Raw genomic sequence first — 13,444 nt, 5'->3', positions numbered from 1 at the left:
ACTAGACTATAGACTAGACTATAGACTAGACTATAGACAAGACTATAGACTAGACTATAGACTAGACTATAGACTAGACTAGACTATAAACTAGACTATAGACTAGACTATAGACTAGACTATAGACTAGACTATAGACTAGACTTTAGACTAGACTATAGACTAAACTATAGACTAGACTATAGGCTAGACTATAGGTTTGACCTATAGTCTGGTCTATAGTCTAGTCTCTACTAGACTATATGATTGAATATAGACTAGACTATAGACTTGATTATAGACTATAGGCTTGAATATATACTATACTATAGACTAGACTATGAACTAATCTATACACTAGACTATAGACCAGACTATAGACTGGGCTATATAATAGACTACAGGCAAGACAGACTATATACTAGACTATAAACTAGAATGTGGACTGGGCTATAGACTAGATTATAGATGCGACTATAGACTAGATTATAGACTACAAACAAGACTGTAGACTAGACGATAGACAAAAGACCTGACTCTAGTCTATAATGTAGACATGACTAGATTATAGACTATACTAAAGACTAATCTATAGTTCAAAATCTAGACTAGTGCTAAATTATAATACTGACTTCTTTCCAAATGCCAAGTTACTTATTTCGATATTTTTCTTTCTATATAATTCAGATAAAACCATGGGCAATGGTAAATTATCCAAATCCAGCACAAATCTATCAATATCCACCACCAACATCAATGAAACTAGTCAACTGGAATATAATCGTATAACACCGCTGCCAGCAGCCACAACAAATGCTCCGTTCGAGCAGACATTTCGTATAACCGTACTACTGCCAAAAGATCAGCTATATGTAACGCGTCTGGGAGCGAGAGTGCCATTGAGTAAACTCTTGGAATTGGTATGCGATAATAAGTTATTAGATGCAGAAAAATATGAATTTCGTAATCCGGGTAAGTATTTTCAGGAGTGTAATGTTTTTTTGTAGAGATATTAATGTGTTCTGTTACTTTAGTTGATCCTAGTCAAGTCTACAGTTGTGATTTAACCATTGGTGCTGTGGGCCTATCCGAAATACGTTTATGTCACAAAACCGAGTCATATGATAATTTTAATAGCGATGAAATTATCAAACTGCATCGTACTTCGTTGATTAGAGAATCTTTATCTTCGTCCGAATTTAGCAGTCGCAATTCGAAACACACCACAAAAACCACTAGTCCTTATAGTTCAACAAATTCTTTGAATTCTATGGATTCGTCGGCTTTAAGTTATGGCCGTACACCCAAATTACCTTCGAGCACACAACCAAAAATGTCGGCACCACCACGCAAAAAGCGTGCAGCCCCTAGACCACCAAGTCAAATAGCCATACCCGAGAAATCGGCTTTAATTATGGAGAATGGTGAGAGTAAAAAGACACCAACACCGACCACACCTTTGTCAACCAAAGACTTTTCGGTTTCCACTCCGAATTTAACCACCTCCACCATGCTGATGAGCGATATTAATGGCAACGACTGTAATGGCCATTTGAAGGATTACAATGAGCAGAGTAGTGGTAATGGTTCTTTAAATTCCAATGGTTATGCTGAGGATACGGTATTGTATGCTCAGATCCAAAAGAAAAATGCTTTAAATCGTAATAGCCAAAGTAAACAGGATGTTAGTGATTTGGGGGAAGCAAATAGTAAGTTTCCCGAACCTTCTCCTAGGAAAAGAATAGTACAGATTAAAAAGAAGACAGCAGCGCCTCCAGCACCACCACCACGTAGCTCTCTGTATCAGGAGGATGCGATTTCTATAGCTTCTACTAATGTTTCCAATACATCTACACCCACCACACCAGTGGGTTTGTGTAAGTCTCTGGATAGTTTCTTAGATCAAGAAGAGGAACAGGAACAAAAACCCAAACCTTTAGAGCATGGAGAGTCGGTGAATGGGGACAACATTCCCAAACCGGTGCCCAGAATAACCACCAGCACTACACTCTTAAATGCCACAGATATCGAGCATGATCTAAAGAGTTTCGAAAGCGATGGCGAGGTCAAATCCAAGCCTAATATATCCAAAGTTTTACTCAATCGCACACCCACCCCAGAGCCAAGGTCTTTATCCTGCGAACCGCCCGAATTGGAACATTGCTATGAACATTTCAAACAGCAAAGAACCGATGATGATTGTGTTTCCAAACAGGCAGATTCGGGCATAGGAGAACCCGTACCCTCTCCAACACCCGACATTTTACCCACCAATGTTTCTACTCTGGATGTTAAATCCAATTTTGAATCGTCTTCCGATGATGATGATATGGTCAAGGTATATAACTTCAAATTGGGCAAGACCTTGGTAAAACCGGTAAGTGAAACTAAGACATTGGAAGAATTGACCGTCATGAATAATGCTGCAGAAGAAGAGACAGATAGTGAGCTGGGGACGCCCTTAACATTGACCCAAGTGCCCACGCCTAATACTTTATCGGAGACCTCGTCTTGGAACTTTACAGCCCCGATATCACCACCACCCAATTTTGCAGATAACAAATTTATGGATCCCCTAGAAATGGACTCTAAACCGGATGCCCCTATAACACCTAAAATATTGGAAAGACCCGTGCTAGATTTTGAGGAATTGAAAAGGGAGCAAGAGCAACAGGATTTAAAAGAAATCAAAGAAATTAAAGAAGAAACACCCAGCAAAACTCCCACTACTCCTTTGGACAGTTTAGTGGATGAATTGTCGAGTATTATACAAGAAAAAGGAGTAGATTCTTTGATGAAAAAAACCGAGAATTTAACCGAAATTGAGGCAGCAAAGCCCAATACTTTGAGCAACTTTTCCATCAATTCAATAAATCAAACTAATGCCGGCAAACCCAAAGAAGTAGTAACTGATCAGCCAAAAGAAGTACTTATAGTGAATACAAATGTGGGTAATACAGAAACCGATTTTGTTAAGTCCTCCTCCCCCCTAAGCTCTCCCTCCTCCAGCCCGGAGGAGGAGAAACTCTATCGCAAACGCAGCAGTGTTACTAGCCTAAAACAAAGAAGATCTGTAACACGTTCCGATTCTTTTCACACCACTGCTGCTGGACCCAATGAAAATTTGGGCTTAAATAAACGTACATCTTCCCAGCTATCGCTGGATCAAATGGCTGGCCATTTAAATCGTAGACGTTCCTCTAGTGAGCTAAGCATAGGAGAGTCTCCTTCGTTGCAAAGTTTGGAGGTCATAAAAACTATTTTGAATTCACGTAAAAACAGTTTGGCAAATAGTGCTGGAGAGGAAGAGCAACCTATGGAGGTTAGTGCTCGAAGACCCTCGGAAGAATTGAAATTTGCCAGTTTGGAATTGAAAACTTCAAAGTCCTTAGAAATAGCTGATAACAAGGAAGTGTTAGTAAAGGAGGAGGGTGAGGAGCAGGAGGTTAAGGTAGTGGAAGAACCCGCTAACGAGGAGAAACCCAAAGAATTACCCAAAGTTTATCGCTATTCCGGACCACCCAGCATTAACTTTTCTACCTGGAGTGAAAGACCCAAAAGTCAAGTGGCCATTAAAAATGAGGGAGATTATATATTCGGAGGAGCCCAGACAGCAAATAAAAATCAACGTTTTTCAACTCCTGCTAACAACAACGAGCCACCACCAGTGGCCCCCAAACCAGCCACCATACAACGCATGGGTATTCCAGAAAAGGACTACAAGGTTCCAGTTTTGGTAAAACCTTTGCAGGATGTTATTGTAGATAGTGTAGCTGTAAAGGAGGTAACGAACAACAATAGCCAAATTAAACAAGAAACCTTAAACCAAAGTCAAACGCTCCCCCTAAAGTCCCCCCTAGAAACTGTACCAAAACCCTCCACACAAATCAAAACTCCTCCCAAACCCTCTGTGGAAACAGTGCTAAGACAAACTTCACAAGTTATAGTTAACACTAGCATCAACTCTCTGCCGCGACAAACACAAAGACCAACCGTAGAATCGGTTTTACGACCCCAGACCCAGACTATAGTTAATACCAGCACTTTACCCAGAGTTAATAAACAAAGATTTTCCACACCCTCGGCCAATACAACAAAAATACAAATATTACGCTCTAGTTCGATAAAACAAACACAAGAAAATGAGAACACCAAACCAGGACCACAAATTTTACGCTCCTCCTCCATAAAACAGCAAAAGGAAGATGATGTTACTGTCACAACAGCTCCTTTTGGTCAAAATACTTTAAGACGTACCGGTTTTAAGGAGAAAATCCTGGCCCAAGAAGAACCAAAAGCTAAAGAGCAACAACAAAACAATAACTCCCCAACAACTACTTCACCCCCACAACAAAAATTGCTAGCCAATGGTGATCTAAAGCTTAATAACCAAAAATTCCCGAACAACAATAACAACAACAATTCCATAACAAGTGCCAAATTACATTTAAATCTAAAGAAGACCAACAGCTCCTTTATCTCCTCTAATCAAGTATCTAAAACTGCTTCACCCTCTTCTTCACATAACTTTATAACACCTGCCTTAAAACCCAAACCTTTGACGCCCAAAACTGCTCCCGTCTTAAGCTCTGGCAGCTCACTTACTTTGACTACAACGGGCAGCACTACAACACCACCACCACCTCCTCCAGCACCAGCCATGCCCGCCATGAGTGTCCAACTAAGACCGGTAACAAAAGTAAGTTCACCAACTGAGTCCAACGATCCGCGCGATGCTTTATTGACGGCTATAAGGAATTTTAATAAAGAAGGTTTAAAAAAAGCTTAAAAGCTTAAGAAAACTTAAAACTTTTCAAGTCATAACACTTGAAAGACAACAAAGCTTTAGGTTTATATAGTAGTACGTGGCAAAATGAAGCACAAATAAAAGCTTTTAAATTATTTAAACGAAAAAAAGAAAACTTTAAGCACAAAGCTTGTTAAAAAGAAAATTAAAAGAGAGAGAGAGAGAGTGTGTGTGTGTGTGTAATAGAAACAAGTTCAATAGAGCTTTTAAAATATAAACACTTTTATATATTGATGTTAAATTGGAAATCAAAAAAAGCTTTTAAAAAGCTTTAAATATATAATAAAACTAAAAGCTCAAAAGCTTTTGGCTAAAACAGAAAAAGTTTTATAAAGTTGTTATATTTTATTATAAAAACAATAAAAAGCTTTAAAATATTTATTTAAATCTTATAAAACTTAAAGCTTTAAAGCTTTTACGAGAGGATATAAACAAAAACTAAGTTTTTCAAGAAAAAATGTTTAATCAGAAGCGTTTAAAAAGGAATTTCGTCAATAAATTTCTAAAAACAAAAAAAAAAAACAGAAAATTTTTGCATTTCCCCAACCAAAGTTGCCACATGTTTTTTCAAAAACTCGAAAAATTAAAGAAAAATGTAAATTATTTAAAATTCAACCAAAATTAAGCTCAAAATCTTTAATTTTTTAAAGATTTCAAGTTCCCCAAACATTTTGCCCTCTAAATTTGTTCCCATGAATTCCCAAAATGTTATTGAAAAATACAAAAAAAAGTGGTTTAGGATTAAAAAATATTTTTAAATATTAAAATTTTATGCATTAACCCAAATTTTTACAAGTTCCCTTGAAGATTTAACAAAAATACCAAAGTGGGCATTTTTATTTGAAATTTAGGAATTTTAAAAATTTCATTTTTGTTTCAAAAATCCAATCTATAAAGTTTAATTAAGCTAAATTTGTGATTATCTTAAATTCCCAGAAAGTTTAGACAAATCCCAATAAGGAGATTTTCTTAAAAATTTTGGGAATTTGAAAAATTTTCTTTGTAAATGAAAACTAAGATCGATATTTAACATGTTAAAGTCAAAATTTTAAAATTTATGCTGTTTTAAGAATCCCGCACAGGGGATTTTTGCTTTCTATTTTGGGAATTTAAAAAATGTTATGTTTAAAAGAATATTTCGCTAAATTCTATTAATATTTTAAAAGAAAATTTGCAATTTAAGCAATTTTTCAAATCCCGTACAGGAGATTATTGCTTTCTGTTTTAGGAATTCAAAAAATTTAATGTTTAAAATAATATTTTGCTAAATTCTATTAATATTTTTCAAAAAATTTTGAAAATCTGGAAATTTTTCAAATCCCGTGTAGGGGATTTTATGTTTAAATTTGGGGAATTTAAAAAAAAATAGTTTTTAAAGGGAAATTTTAACAAATTTTTATAAGATTTAAGAAGAAATATCAAATCTCTTTACATTTTGGGTAAAAGTTTTGTAACAGCAGATTCAAAACTCTAGCGCTCACTCCCTCTCTCTCTCTCCCAAAAAACGCACAATTTAGCTTAGAGTTGCCTTTGTGTTAGAAATTATGAACTTTACTTAAGCTAAGGGATTCTCTAAAACCAAATTTTTTTAAAAATTCTTAAAAAAATCAACCGTCAAATCTTAAAATTGTGAAAAATGAAAAATTACGAAAATTGTTGTAACTCTCGGGCTTACACTCTTTTAAAAATTTAAGAGTGTTACAAAAAAGCCCCTAGAAGAGAGTTTTAAGAAAAATTTATTAAAAATTTAATTTAATTTTTTTTCTTATTTTTTAAATTACTCTAGTGAATATTTGGTTCTAAACCATTTTTAAAGAATTTTAATTTATATTTAACTTAAGTTTAAAACAAAAATATATTTCTATTTTTTTAAAAAAATATTAAGGTCACAAACTAATTTATATATTGTTTTAACAAAAACCGTTGTAAATTTGTTTCTTTTGTAAATTTTAGTTTTAATTTTAAATACATATTTTAAAAATTAAGTTTATATTTAATTAAATTTCTATTTAACCCTTATAAGGTACTGGTCTTTTATTGTTTTATTTTTTATTTAAAATATATTTTTTAACAAAATTCCTGCTAAAATCTTAAATTTAGGGGAATTATTCTTTAATTTAAAGTGTAAATTATTTTGTTTAGTTATTTTTTTTTTTAATTTTCTTTATTTTATAATTAATTTTAATTGTTTTTTTTTCATTTAAAATTGTTTTATTTAATATTGAAAATAGTTATTTTTTCTTGTAATTTTATTATTTAAACTAAATTTATATCTACTTTATTATAAAATAACAAATGTATTGTAAATAATGTTAAAAATATAAATAAATATAAAAAACAAACAAAACAAAAAGAAAATGTATTTTTAAACGTAAGCAACTGTAAGTAATAATAAAGTACAACGAATTCCAACACATACCTTTAGGCTTTTAATAAAAATTGTATTAGAAACACCCTGTTACTTTAGTTCAATCAATAAATGCTTCTTTACTAGATAGATAGATAGATAGATAGATAGATAGATAGATAGATAGATAGATAGATAGATAGATAGATAGATAGATAGATAGATAGATAGATAGATAGATAGATAGATAGATAGATAGATAGATAGATAGATAGATAGATAGATAGATAGATAGATAGATAGATAGATAGATAGATAGATAGATAGATAGATAGATAGATAGATAGATAGATAGATAGATAGATAAGTATATAGTTTGATAGTTATTTAAATAGTTCCATGCAAAGACTATTGGAGTACGTGGTCCACTAAAGTAATCCAACAACTACATCCCTGTAAAACGCATTTTAGTGCATGCTCCGTTTAGTAGTCATATGAAATACGGACATGAATAATGTTAACTTTTTTGTTAAATCATGCCTGCGTTACATGGTACCATGTTACGGATTATTTAAACCCATGATTTAAAACAGTTATTAGTTTTGGGATCACTCCGATGGATACGTGATACGTTAAATGAAATGTTTTTTTTTTCCACATATTTGGATTAGTTTTGGACTTGTCCCAGAACCTTTGAAGAGTATTGTTTTTAAGCTCGTGCGGGGAAGTCACAATACTGCAGGTTTATTTAGTTAGTGAGATACTGAGTTAGTTAGCTAGCTAGTTTAAAAGAAGGACGTATATACAACAAATCTGCATAAATACTCCCATATCACTATAGGATCTGTTGTATGATCCTGGCACTGGTGAGCCTTAGGTGGGAATCGAACCAAACTAGAATACTAAAGAATAATCTACCGGAGGCCACTAGTTAGTCTCACCGCAGATATCATTAGTTTCTTTATGCAAGAAAAAAAAAACTACAAATACTGGCGAATATGCAGGATTAAGTTATAATGAGTCTGCTACTATTAAATCTTTAATACAATTCTAAGAATATGTTTAACAAGTATAAAAATTACTTTAAAATTTAGTTTTCTTTATTAATCTTTCGTTTTCTTCTTCGACTTTAAATTATGATGACTTATTTATTGCGTTTTATTTAAAAACTTCTTTCTTACTTCTTAGAATGTTTAACACAGATTTCTTTTATTTAAAGACTTAATTCAGCCATCTTTAGCTTGATTTTAAATTGATTTTCCATTAACTAAAATACAAATTGCTTTACATCGCATAGAATTTAAACGGTATTATGAACGAAACTAGTTTTAGTTTTGGTAAGCAAGCCACTGTCGCCCATATCTTCGTTGAAACCAGGGCGGTATTTCATGCCGGGGGCCTAGAAAGCAAACAAAAAACCATTAGATCACTTTATATTAATGTCCAAGTTACAAAAAAAACTTACATTGAACCAAACATCACGCCATTTCTTGCCACTGTCAGCATCACGCATCAATTCGGGTACATCGAAACGTGGCACATTGAAGTAGTTCATTAAATCGGGCTTACCACTGCAGTACTTAATGCGTGTCTCACACCATTCACCCTCGTTGGGGAAACGCCAATCTTTCATTTTCTTTTCCAAGGGGTCTTCATCGAAACGATCGAAATCAATACGTTCGATATCTTCGACAACTACCTCAGTCTCACCGCCAGCGGTCCAGTCGTAGATCAAGAGCTCAGCGTGAGAGGCAATGTCCTTCAAGTATTGTTGCTTGTAGATGTTTTCCATGTCACGCAAGTAAGCGTCATTGAAGACCTTAGAATTGACTTCGTAGTCGATGTTGCGGGCCTTAATGCGTTGCTGGAAACAGAAGCAAGAGAAATTATGATTTTATTGGGCAAAACTAGGCTACAGGAATGAATAAATAGCCAGAAGGGTTATAGACTAAGAACTGGACTATAAGCGAGCCAGACTATAGACTAGACTGTAGACTAAACTATAGACTAGACTATATCCTAGACTACAGCCTAGACTATAAACTAGACTAAAGACTAGACTATAAACTAGACTATAGACTAGACTATAGACTAGACTATAGACTAGACTATAGACTAGACTATAGACTAGACTATAGACTAGACTATAGACTAGACTATAGACTAGACTATAGACTAGACTATAGACTAGACTATAGACTAGACTATAGACTAGACTATAGACTAGACTATAGACTAGACTATAGACTAGACTATAGACTAGACTATAGACTAGACTATAGACTAGACTATAGACTAGACTATAGACTAGACTATAGACTAGACTATAGTCTAGACTATAGACTAGACTATTGACTAGACTATAGACTAGACTATAGACTAGACTATAGACTAGACTATAGACTAGACTATAGTCTAGACTATTGACTAGACTATTGACTAGACTATAGACTAGACTATAGACTAGACTATTGACTAGACTATAGACTAGACTATAGATTAGACTATTGACTAGACTATTGACTAGACTATAGACTAGACTATAGACTAGACTATAGACTAGACTATAGACCAGAACTATAGACTAGAGTAAAATCCTTCTTACCTTAACAGCATCAACGGGCAAGTCCAAATAGATAACCAAATGTGGTCTCAACAATTCGTTGATGGTGTTTTGTCTCAATTCATGGTAGACTGAACGGGCACCCTTCGAAATATAACCCTGTCTGTACATCGATTCCAAGAAGACAAAATCAGAAAAACAACTGCGATCCAAAACAACACCTTGGCCGGTGGACAACAAATGAGCCAACGAATCAACGTATTGTTCAAAACGCAACATATACATGCGTATTTGGAAGGTAGCAGCCAAAGAATGATTGGGTTCTTTGCAGAAGTTCACCACATCGTAGGAACGGCAGCTTTCAGGCAATTGTGGATCCAATTTGCGCATATCATAACCATATGAATTGATATATACCATATCCATATTGGCTTCGGGAACATATAACATTTCCAATTCTTCAGCCAATTCTTTGGCAAATTTACTTTTGCCAGCGGCAATGGGACCCTCAACGCAAATGATTTTAGAATTTTCATGTAAACGTTTGGTCGTCTTGTCTAGCATGGACTGGAAAACGCCATATTCCTTTTCTTTGTAGGGAAAAGGTTTGTGGGTGATGACACGGGGACCGCCGCGCATAGACTTGCCCGAAATGAAACGTTGCTGGTTCATGGCGGCTGGCACAGCAGGAGCAGCATTGCGTGAGCAAAGGCGTATTAGGCCTACTCTGAAAACGGCAGTCATCTATAAAAAAAGAAAGAAAGAAAGAAAGGAATTTATAAAATTTTATTATATTCTAAGTTTATTCCTATATCCCTAAAACAATTCGCTTGCCCGAGTGTTACATCACACACGGTCTCTCAACTCTAAGCTAGTTGTTGTTATTACTCAAACAAACCCGGTTGTTAAACACTTTTAAAAGTTTGTAAACATATTTCTTTAAGTGTTTTTTATATTTTTGTTAATAATTAATATAATTATTTATTAATTTTCTTTAAATTAAACACTCACTTTTCCCTTAAAAAATGCTTTTAACTTCGACGACAAAAAATGAACTTCGTTAAAATGTCAAAATGACAGCTGTTTGGCAAGAGAAAACAAAGACAGAGTTGTTTGATATATAAACACAGAGTTATTTTTTAACAATCTAGATTAGTGATGCCACCTTACATTGGTAGTTATATAGTGTGAGAGCTGACTAAAATAACAAAAAATTTGTTTAGATGAATATTTTCAAAATAGAGAATTTTCATGATTTTAATAAATCTTTGAAATAGTTTTTATTGAAACTTATGGTTTGATTGAGTTTTGATTATCTTTTATTGAATAAAACTTTAAATATAATATTTACTGTTATAAATTGTTAAAACTTAATATTTTTTACAGCCATTTCCCCAAAATTAAAAAATTGAACTCTAATTTTCGATATTTTTCCATCACTACTAAAAAAGTTTGCAAACGAAATATATAAATTTTTAAACTTGTGTTATTGAAGGATTTAGTAAGTAGACAATTTTAGTAACTTTATTTAGAAAAGTTGTTCCCGAAAGTGTTTTTAAGGAAATTTTTTAAACATTTTTATGATATTTTTTAAGAATATTTTATTGAAAAATATTTAACAAGTTTTTATTAAAAGCAAATTTTCATCCAGTTTTTTAAACATTTTTTTATTAATAAGGGATTTTCTTAAGTTTCTCTTACAAAACGTTTGCAATTTTGTTGAATTTTTACTGACATTTTTTTCGACCAGTTTTATAAGAAAAAAGAGTTTACAAAGTTTTTATACAAAAAAGCCGAAACTTTTTAGAAAATTTTATTACATTCTAAGCATATTAAATACTTTAAATGTAAAAGTAATTCTAAATATTAACATTTTTTATTATTTTTATAATAAAAACATACATTTCTATAAAAACCAACTGATATCTCTTTCTCACAGCAAACATTTCTTTGTAATTAGATGTGGCAACTCAATAAATGGTTAATGTCATTGCTAATCACTTCTACACACAAAAGATATGACCTTTAAATGTAAAACAGGGTGTTTCATAAAATCACAAAAGACTACAACAATGAAAACAATAACAGAGTAACCAAAGTAGCGTTATTTTTGGGGTAGAAAAAAAAAACTGAAAATAATATTTAAACTAAAATAACGAATTTTAAAAACATTTTGTGATAAATGTAAATAATTTGTATAAAATTATAAAAATAAGTATGAAAATAAAAGAAATTCATTTATAATTAATAAAAAACAATTAATTTAAGCAGTTCAAACTTAAAATTTATCTATTTTTTAAGGACTTTGTACAAAACTGGATTCTTCTTTTGTTAATTTAGTCCATTCGGACTATTTTTTAATATAAAATACTTTGTTAACGAAATACGTTACCTTTACTACACTTTAAAGTCAATTTAATTCAAGTTCATTGAATTTCTTTAATCTTTATCGCTTATAATTAAAAGTATGCAATAATATGTTGTTATTATTGTATAAACAATTTTAATATTATTTAATATTTTATTAAAATTTTTCCAAAACGATAAGATTTTTTAAAAGATGAATCACTTTTCTTTCAGAAAAACATTAATTTCTTATAAAAAGCCCTCACGGCATCAAGTGTCCATTCAATTTCATTACAAATTTTGTTGAATTTTTAATTAAAAATGAAATTATTAATAAGTTTAGTACTCTTTATAACCCTAGCCTGCTATTGTCAGGGTTATAGTTTTGTAATACCGGCCAGTAAGTTCCAAATTAAAGACAAATTGAAAGAAAATATTAAAAAATTTGCAAATTTTACCTTAAACAGGAATGGGCATGCCTGGTGTTTGCATGTTCAATGGCATGATGCTACAACGTGGTGACAATAATATGCCTTCGTCCTGTCAAAATATGCGTTGTAATGATGATGGCACCATCCTGGTGCAGGGGTAAGTTTCAATTTGTAACTTAAAAAACATTTTTTTTTAATAAATTAATATTGCAGTTGCGGCCATTATGATATGCGTGACTGTCGTGTTTTGGATCCTATAAATCTGCACAAACCTTATCCTGATTGCTGTAAAATGAATTTCTTATGTAATATGGCCAATGGTCAGGTTTATAATCGGGCCGCTTCTCCCTTAACTCAGGCCATATATGAGTAATAAACCACCGATGAGGAAAAGGAAAATTTGGGAAAAGGCTTAAATGACAAAAAAAATAATAAGTTTTAAAAATATTCAATAAATAAAATTTAATCTTAACTAGTTTTCAAAACTTCTAAAAACTACACCAAGCTCACACTTACACTATAATTTGCACATTAATTTGTTATCTACGTTTAAAATAAATATATGCATGTTTTAAATCAATTAATCTGTTCAGAAAACGTTATTCTGAAAATAGTTAATGTAACAATATCTGTTGAAGAGTTTAAATTCTAAGAATGTATACCAAACTCTAAGCTTTAGCCTAGTTTAAAGTTTAGAGTGTAGTCTAAAATCTAGTCCTGTCTAGAATAAATTTCATAGTCTAGTCTACAGTCTAGTTTGTATTCTAGTCTCTAGTCTAAACTATAGTATGGTGTATAGTTTAGTCTATAAACTAGTCTATAGTCTAGTCTATAGTCTAAACTATAGTCAATATTCTATACTATAGTCAATAGTCTAGTCAATAGTCTAGTCAATAGTCTAGTCTATAGTCTAGTCTATAGTCTAGTCTATAGTCTAGTCTATAGTCTAGTCTATAGTCTAGTCTATAGTC

General features: G+C 32.4%; 3 protein-coding genes across 3 annotated transcripts; 2 read left to right on the top strand and 1 right to left on the bottom strand.

Moving 5' to 3' along the window:
- The first annotated feature begins 654 nt into the window (after positions 1–654).
- Positions 655–6,281, top strand: LOC111682226 (protein cordon-bleu). Its single transcript, XM_046945749.1, has 2 exons — positions 655–951; positions 1,014–6,281. The coding sequence occupies exons 1-2, from the start codon at positions 675–677 to the stop codon at positions 4,766–4,768; spliced, it is 4,032 nt and encodes a 1,343-aa protein (XP_046801705.1). The 5' UTR covers positions 655–674; the 3' UTR covers positions 4,769–6,281.
- A 1,930-nt stretch (positions 6,282–8,211) lies between these two features.
- On the bottom strand, positions 8,212–10,862 carry LOC111682228 (NADH dehydrogenase [ubiquinone] 1 alpha subcomplex subunit 10, mitochondrial). The gene is made up of 4 exons (XM_023444131.2): positions 10,708–10,862; positions 9,739–10,440; positions 8,599–8,997; positions 8,212–8,532 (listed from the first exon to the last, which is right to left on the bottom strand). The coding sequence occupies exons 2-4, from the start codon at positions 10,438–10,440 to the stop codon at positions 8,434–8,436; spliced, it is 1,200 nt and encodes a 399-aa protein (XP_023299899.2). The 5' UTR covers positions 10,708–10,862; the 3' UTR covers positions 8,212–8,433.
- A 1,420-nt stretch (positions 10,863–12,282) lies between these two features.
- LOC111682235 lies at positions 12,283–13,053 on the top strand. The gene is made up of 3 exons (XM_046946548.1): positions 12,283–12,442; positions 12,510–12,630; positions 12,687–13,053. Exons 1-3 carry the CDS (start codon positions 12,364–12,366, stop codon positions 12,844–12,846), a joined length of 360 nt encoding a protein of 119 aa, XP_046802504.1. The 5' UTR covers positions 12,283–12,363; the 3' UTR covers positions 12,847–13,053.
- The last annotated feature ends 391 nt before the right edge of the window (positions 13,054–13,444 follow it).

The sequence above is a fragment of the Lucilia cuprina genome, chromosome 3 (assembly GCF_022045245.1).
Source record: "Lucilia cuprina isolate Lc7/37 chromosome 3, ASM2204524v1, whole genome shotgun sequence".
NCBI lineage: Eukaryota > Metazoa > Arthropoda > Insecta > Diptera > Calliphoridae > Lucilia > Lucilia cuprina.
Note: the sequence above shows the minus strand (reverse complement) of the source record. Positions and strands in the feature narration are given on the sequence as shown.